We start from the raw sequence: 8,498 nt of genomic DNA, 5'->3' as shown, positions 1-8,498 counted from the left end.
CGGGCCCATGTTGCTCATTGCCGGTGCAGGGGAGAAGGATTGGTGGGCCCAGCAGGAGCCGCACAGGCCTTGCCACTGGCACGGGGGTCGGGGAAAAGGATTGGTGGGCCCAGCGGCTGGGAGCTGCGCAGATCTTGCGGCCGATGCAGGGGGAGTTGGGGGGGTGAGAAGGATTGGCGGGCCCGGGCCTCACCTGCGGCTGCTTCCTCCTCCTCCACGTGGAGCTCCTTCTCTCCCCCCCGCGAGTATCACAGGTCTCCGCTTCTTGTTATAATATAAATGAAAACAGCTCACAGAAGGGTAATTTAAATTTCACTAATTTTCTCTAACCACAATACATTATCTTTTTTTATACCTAAAAGGTATCTTTATCACCTTTTAATGCTATTTTTCCCCTGTGGAAATGTAAAGACTTATTCACTCCTGTTGGTTTTATCTGATGATTATTGCCTGAATATCATTTGAAGATAGAAATGCAGCATTTTAAAAAATAGACAGTTTAAACACTTTCATGTTCTTAGTATGAAGAATATCTCAAGTTTGAATTTATTGGATCTGCTTCCATAACATTTGATTTTGGATTTCTCAGAATAAAGCTTAACTGGATTTTATTGTAAGAACTTAGCTGAAATATCGCTCGTTTGCAGGTACAAATAAGGAGGAAATGTTCTCTTATTGTGCAGTGGGGAAGAATCTGTGTTACCTAGTTAGCCAGACATTGCTGCCCAGTCTTCAGGTGGTGCAAAGGCAGCCGTGAAACCACAATAGTATAACACCATGGGGAGATTCAGCCAGTTGTCCAGGCAGTGTTGTGGTCCTCTCTCCAGCAGTTTAATTGCTAGAAGAGAAGGGAGTGCATCTTCACATTATTTAGTCAGTGCAGTTATGTAGTTGGTCTGGCTATATAACGTGACACCATTTTGTTCAATTAGGCTAGGACTGTGCAGTGAATGAGGCAATAGTATTGAGGATAGAGTGGCTGAGAACAGCTACAGAAACTGGAAAAGGGGACGGGTTGGACATTTCTACCGCTTCCTTATTTTCATGGGTGGAGATTTGCCCACCTCTCTTGTGACAGGATATATAGTAACAAGAGATGGGAATAGAATGTTAATTTTCTTATAATTGTATGATGTTTCCTCTGGGCCGTATTAACATATTCATGTTGTCAGATTATTAGAAATTGCATCTGAAGGACAGTAAAGCACACAAATTTTCCACAGTAAAAAGTGGAAACTGAACAAAAATAAGCATTATTAAGGCCAGTTCAGTACTTCCCATGCCATTCATATGAAACAGATGCTTATCTAGGTCAGTTTGTTCAGTTAAAAACTTAGCTACATTATATGTTACTTAAGTATACAAGTGGTATATGTATGTATGTGTTTAACAGCATTCCCGAAAGTGTCCTCAATGTTGCCTCTGAAAGAATACTAAAAGAGCTTAATCGTGGGGTGCAGTTATAACTAAATAAATGTGGTCAGCCAGCTTTGCCATCTGAAGAACACTTTCCTGGGAATAAGTTATATTGAATAGATTCTGTATGGACCTGCTTTTTTTTGCTGTCTGAATCTTTCTCCCCTCTTTTAAAAAAAAAATCTGTTCTGTTCTACCAAAGCTACTTGGTGGCATTAGGTTGTACCAAGCCTCTCTGTGATCTTCTGACTGTTATGGATTCTAAAATCGTCCAGGTGGCATTGAATGGACTTGAAAATATTCTACGACACGGAGAACAAGAATCTAAGCAAAGTGGAATTGGTGTTAACCCTTACTGTGCCCGTATAGAGGAGGCATATGGTAAGAAATTGTGGTTATCATAGAGTTATTTATGGTGCTTTCAGCATGCCTTTCTCTAAAAGGACTGAAAGTGGGTTACAGTGTTGTTTAGAACCATAACAAAACAGAGAAGATATAACAATATTACTTAATAATACTGTTAATATCTTATACCCAGCCTCCAAATCCCCCCCCCCCCAAAAAAAAGAAAACCAATAGGAAGGTCTTTCCACCAAGGATTAAAGGTGTCACCTGTTCTGGATGGGGCTGCACTCCTGTTGAAAGAGCAGCTTCATAGTGTTGAGGTGCTCTTGAACCCAGGGCTACAGCTGGGTAAGCAGGTGGTGGCTTTACCCTGGAGTGCCTTTTACCAGCTTCAACTGGTGAGCCAGCTACAACCTTTCCTGGCAGAAATGACCTGGCCGCCGTGGGTGCATGCTGTGGTTACATTGAGATTAGATTAATGCCGTGTGCTCTGTGTGGGGGCTGCCCTTGAAAAGTGTTCAGAAACTTCAGTTGGTGCATAATGTTGCTGCCAGGATGTTGACTAGAGTTGGTCGTAGGGACCATTTCACTCCAGTCTTGGCTCTACTGCACTGGCTTCCAAGCTATTTTCAGGCACAATTCAAGGTCCTGCTGTTCACATTCAAAGCTATATACCTGAAGGACTGCCTGCTCCCTTATATACCTGTCCAACTACTGTGGTCATCTTCGGAGGTCCTGTTTCAGGTGCCCCTGCCTTCTGAGATTAGCTAGGAAGAGGGCCTTCTCAGTAGTGGCACCAAAACTTTGCCAGTCGGTGAAGATGGCAACAGTCCCATGTAGATCATGCTACAGTAGTCTAGCCTTAAGGTTACTGCAACATGGATCAGCTGGGCCAGGTTGAGTTGAGGAAGGGGGCCAGCTTCCATGGTAGTTGGAGATGGAAAAAGATAGCTAAGCTCCAGTAACAGCACGGAGCCCAGCATAACTCCCAGAGCACCTCACTGGGTCAAACAGTCAATTAAACTCCATCAGATATGGAGAGTACAAGACCCTCCTCAGCTTTACCAGGATAGCATGAATAAGTGTGGTTTGTGTTTGCTCTTCCAAGCACCTAACTATGGTTTGCTGTAGCAACTGAATGAGCACATAATTATACACTGAGCACATTAACATTGCAAATTTAGTTTTACGAGAAACTTAACCATATTCTGCTTTGAATTCTTAATTTTTTTCTCCTCATGAAAACCATTGGAAATGACTCATTAAACTTTAGGCTTTCCTCTTTTTTATTTTGTTTAATCTGATAGAGAATCCATAGTAGATGTTTAAGCTTTCTTCCATTTTGTATGAGGGGTAGAAAATACAGTTCACATAGTCCATAGTGAGCATTCCCAAAGGATTCCAGCTAAACTCAGTGGTAACATTTGTAGTATTTGAATTGTAGAATAAAGCCTTTGGACCAGTCGATAGCAGAGACATGTATGCAATATGGGATTTTACTCAGTGGATTATAAAATAGTCATTTACTATGTATTAAATTAAAACCAATGAGTGTTAATACTGTTTATTACTGAAAAAAATGTATGGGAGCAGAATCTATAGAACTGAAACACAATCTGTGTGATCTCTCAAATTCAGGACTAGATAAAATTGAAATTCTTCAGAGTCACGAAAACCAGGAGATCTATCAAAAAGCATTTGATCTTATTGAACATTACTTTGGTGTGGAAGAGGAGGATGCCAATATTGTTCCACAAGTGGATGAAAACGAGCAGCAATTTCTGTTTCAGCAGCAGGAAGCTCCAATGGAGGGATTTCATTTGTAACTGTTAAATACAAATTCTGCAGACTTCTGCTTGATGGTCAGCGCCAAGGAAGATGAGAATGTTCTTCTAAAGACAGATACAGAAGCAGCCTGTGCACTTGAGTTTTCTGCCAGATGCAACTTTTTGTTCATTCTTTATACTTGTGCGTGATTCCATGGTCTTAGTCCAGATACACTAATCACAACTTTAAAAAATTGCAGAGCTTGAATAATGTTCTCATTAGCTACGACTGCAGAGTTTTCAAGCAGTTACTAGAACTGTATAATTATGCATAAACAGCTGTTGACATTTTGAATTCTGGCTGTAGGGTTTTGGGTGCCCAGTCTATACTGAATCTACCTCTTTACTCTGGAGCAAAAAAAATGCTTCAGAACTAAAGTGAGACATACATATATATATACATATATATATATATGACATGTATATGAGTTCCTAGCAAAAGCTATACTTAGAATGTGAAAAAGTATTTATTTAAATAGTGAAAATATAGTTTTATGTGTGATACTTTGCGATAAACTGGTGAAATATATTTATATTTGAAAGCATAACACTTACTAGGGCACACTGCTGATTATATGACATAGCATTGAAATATAGCAAAAACAAGTTTTCCTGCTGTGTGAAAAGATGTAGCTTCTTTTAATTTGTGATATGTAGGCCCTGCTGCCTAGCTAAGTAATGAAAGTTTTCTCTTCCTCTGTTTGTTCTGCAGTGGTATTGTGAATAAGGTGGCTGAGGTTTCAACCAGTCACTGTAGCTCTACCTTAAACAGCAGGCTGTGCAGACCTGAGTAGGGAAGTCATGTTTCCCCTGTGTGCTCTGAGAAACTGGTACTGCTCAGCTGGTTTCTACTAAAGGCACACTGTGCCAGGGTTTTTTTAAGGCCATTTGGCAGCTTTCACTGCAAGTTGGAGAAAGTTTATTCCTTTAAACTTGTTTTTGTACTGCTCACTGGATTCTTGTGAGGGCAAGGGAAGGGATTCCACAGTTGCATAGAGTAGGGTTTGTGAATTGAAGGCTCCATGTTTAACCTACATGTTACCAAAGTGTTCAGAACTCTGCAATATTCTTTTTTCTTGAAATGCTGATGACATGCTTTATTTATACAAAGTCAATATACTGTAATTGACCAAATACACTAATATGACATTTCATTTTGGGGAAGTGGGGGTCTAAAGTTATTTTGTTTTTAATCCTATATTTTAAACTAGCATTTACAGTGTTCCCTGCTGTAACTTTACAGTAGTGCTATGGCAGAGCAACTTTAGCAGTAAACTGAAGAAAAGAAACTTGGTTTTGCTGTAAATATAGTAGGTGCTTGAACACAAAAATATTTCTGACTATGTACACAATGTCTAATGCCAAGCATTTTATACAAAATTACTACAAGGAAGCTTCAAAGCCATTCTGTTGCAGAGTTTCAATCTCTGCCTTTTTTTTCTTGCTGGCAGTTCTCTGATTTGGTTAACTAGAAATTGCTAGATCTGTGTGGGATTTTTAAAAAAAATATTCTAAAATATTTGCAATTAGTTGCATAATGCTAAGCTAAAAGCAAGCAAAAAAGTCTATGAGCAACTGGATATGGAGCCTTCTGCCGGCCTAAGGACCCTGTCGTGTTAGCAGAGCAGAACCTTTGGCTCTCTGGTATCTACTGAGATCAAGTACAGATTTTTGAGCCATGGGTGAGAGTGATCTGTTCAAGGAGCTGCCTAGCAGACCTGCTTGAAGCAATTGCATGGAGAAAGAAGCTGCAGCTGGCAACTTTCCTGTTCACCACGCATAGCAGTTGCGAGAAAGCATTCTGACCACTATTTCTTCCTCCAGTAGGAGATCAGTAGTTATAAATAATTAAATGAAATGCTCTTCAGTTACAAAGCTGGCTTATACTGAGTCAGAAGACCCTTGGTCTGTCGAGGTCAGCATTGTCTACTTTGTCTGGCAGTGGGTTAGGGAGAAATGATTCACACCACCTCCAACCTGATCCTTTTAACCAGAGATTCTGGGGATTGAACCTAGGACTTCTTGCATGCCAAGGAGATTTTCTACTACTACACCACAGCCCCTGAGGCAGGGTGCAAGAGTGTCCAAGTGGTCTGTGCTTTCTGAATACTTACTTGAGTCTATGAGAAGCTTCTGCTCTTCATACTCCATTATGGAAATGGCAAATGCAGGAGCAGATATATAACTTTGTGCTGTGCATGTGGAACTCTGGATTGGGACCACAATTTGTCTTGGAAGCCACATACCAGCACTATCCAGGATTATGGTGTTGAAGACTGCTGTTGAAGAAGCTCTTATAAGGTTAATAGTCATCTGTAAATTACTCAAACAGCTGTAGCTGAAGAAAACAGCCTCAAGTACTTCAATGGAAACAGAGTATTGTAAGGGAAAGGAATGTGTAGGAAAGTACCATTATCCAGAACTTTAAAGTGACAACTCTTAATTGTGAATTTATTCTCTTAATTGTAGCTTAATATTTGTCTCCTGACATTCATTTAAAGGCAAGCTAAAGAAACAATAATGAAATATGATCAGAATAATTCTAGTATGTAAAAATTGATCTGCATTGACAGGATATTCCATTGCTTCTAAAAAGCTTTTTATTCTGTTACAAAATTGCCAGTTGTGCCTGTTCTTCCCTATTTTTCAAAGAGAAGAATGCTTTTAAAAAAAAACCTAAAAGGATTTTCTAGTGTTACAAATTAGAATATCCCATTTGGTGAAGATGTAATGTTGACATGTTTAATTTTGAACTTAAATATTACTACATAACATTTGAACATGAATTTTGTTCTTTTACATATGAGACAGAAGCCTTGTATAATCAGGAGAACTGCAGATGTAGCCTTTAGGCAGAACACATAAGAATGTCACCTGTACTCTGTACTGTCCTCTAGAACTGTGATTCTAATTTGAGGTTCTTTAAAAAGTCTCAAAATACTTTAACTAGTTCAGTGTTTTCCTAGTATTGGTTAAAAGAAATTTTCACATAATTGCTTGAATTTGGATTATGATTATTTAATCTATGCAATCATGCCAAGTATGTGTTCTGCAAGATATTTCAGATATATAAAGCCTTCTAGTTTTCTACTAAATATTTTTTTCCATTCCTGCACTTCATTTTTGAAAATTTCTTTATTTTGCTTTTATGGCTTCCCTTTTAAAATAGTGGCAGAGAAGTAACTGGCTTTCATTCAAATAGGTTTACATTTAGAAAATTTTGTAGATCAGTCTCTTGAAGAAAAAAAATTGTCCATTGTTAACTAGAATAATCAGCTTGAGCCTGATAATTTACCTTGTAGTATTTTGGTCCTATTTCTCTGCAAATTCCTTTGAAGATAAAATGTAGATTATGAAAGTACTTCAAAGATTATGGAGATCTTACAAGGATTGTTTTTACATTTACTCTTGTTACTGTGTTATAAAATGATTATCCGTAACTTAATACTACATCTTTAAAAGCAAACTGGAAACTAACTGAATAAATCCACACATTTGAACAGTATGCAATATTATGGAATGTTACTATAAATACAACAGATTAAAACTAATAAACTTATTTTACAGTGACAGCAATGCATGTGTCTTCTGAATTGAGTGCTGGTCCCATTTACTTGAAACTGTTAACTATAGTTTTTGAGATGAGACCATTGTATAAAGTTAGAACAGTTGGGAATTGCTAATGTAATATGAGTATATACGCCTTAATTCAGAAATAAGCCTAACTATATTAGTTGGCTTTCAGTTGTGGTTACATGGACACAGGATTTCAGCTTTAAGCAGCTCCCTTTCATCTGTTATAGTTCATCTGTTATCATTCAGAATGACACTGCTTAAGTTGATATGGTAAGCTTAACAAATTTTGGTGTATGCAGCAGTTTATACTGCAATTAAAAAATGATGTTTATCGTTTCCCTGTAACAGGGATATTACTACCAGGAAAAACGTCTACCTTTGAAAGGGATGTTCAGATTGAGTATTTAAAAGACAGAAATATGTGATTCTGGCTTGGATCTTCTGCTTCTGAAGAAGTGAGCGCTCCTGAGAGCTCATGCTCAAATAAATGCTAAGTCGTTGACATACCACTGGACTTCTGTTTTATTTGGCTATAATAGACTATCTGGCTGCACTCTGGATTTACCTAATATATATTCACTGCCTGGCAGCATTATTGTTCTGCCAGTGTCAATCTTACAGCTTCCATTCTTGCTTCAGTGCTATTGATAGCTTGTTAATAAAGGGGCCTTTCCATCCTTACTAAGGGCTCCAACAATCTTAGGGAGAACCTTTGATAGTGTGGTCAAGTATTGGGTGCAGGGGTTTTATAAATTGGATTACCTATGAAGTTTTATGATCTGTCATACAGTAAACAACATTAACATGCTTTAGTTACAAAAATATTAAATAATTGAGGCCAACATCCCCTATAATTATACCATTTTTCTAATCTATAGATGGGTACTTTCTAGAAGTTAGCTTTCTGCTGTTTGGGGACTTCTTTCTGTTCCAGCTCTCAGTTAGCTTCTTCAACAAGTTTTATGCTCTTTCACCAAAGAGGCAGCCCTATGCAAATGTATTTGAGTATATCCTATGGACTGTAGCAGCTTTTACCTCCACATTATTAGAAAATTTCTACATGCATACTACTATGATCTGTAGTATGCAGCTGGTACCTAGAAGTAAAACATGTTTGCATTTCTGTGTTGTAAAGATGATATGACTAACAGCATTTCTTATACAGGATAAATCATGTTGAAATTGCAACTGGAAACACTGCAGTCTAATCTTGGCCCTGAAGTGTTTGATGCTACAAAAAGTTAATATGGATGGGTTAGGGGCAGAAATGGGGTTCCATAATAAAGCAAAACAAGTAAAATACCCCAGGAAAGCCTAAAAGCATTGGATTCTTGT

At 38.3% G+C, this 8,498-nt stretch overlaps 1 protein-coding gene across 2 annotated transcripts in view; it reads left to right on the top strand.

Moving 5' to 3' along the window:
• Positions 1 to 3,783, top strand: part of KPNA5 (karyopherin alpha 5 (importin alpha 6)) — a 21,096-nt gene extending 17,313 nt beyond the window's left edge. For both annotated transcript variants that reach the window (XM_015409091.1, XM_015409090.1), the window contains exons 13-14: positions 1,619 to 1,797; positions 3,400 to 3,783. In XM_015409091.1, the coding sequence (XP_015264577.1) occupies positions 1,619 to 1,797; positions 3,400 to 3,587 (367 nt within the window). In that variant the 3' untranslated portion in view covers positions 3,588 to 3,783. The remainder of the gene's footprint in view (positions 1 to 1,618; positions 1,798 to 3,399) is intronic.
• Positions 3,784 to 8,498: the final 4,715 nt, after the last annotated feature.

The sequence above is a fragment of the Gekko japonicus genome, unplaced genomic scaffold, assembly GCF_001447785.1.
Source record: "Gekko japonicus isolate JY-2015 unplaced genomic scaffold, Gekko_japonicus_V1.1 scaffold50, whole genome shotgun sequence".
Classification (NCBI taxonomy): Eukaryota; Metazoa; Chordata; class Lepidosauria; order Squamata; family Gekkonidae; genus Gekko; species Gekko japonicus.
The sequence above is the reverse complement of the archived record's forward strand: the minus strand, read 5'-3'. Positions and strand labels throughout refer to the sequence as shown.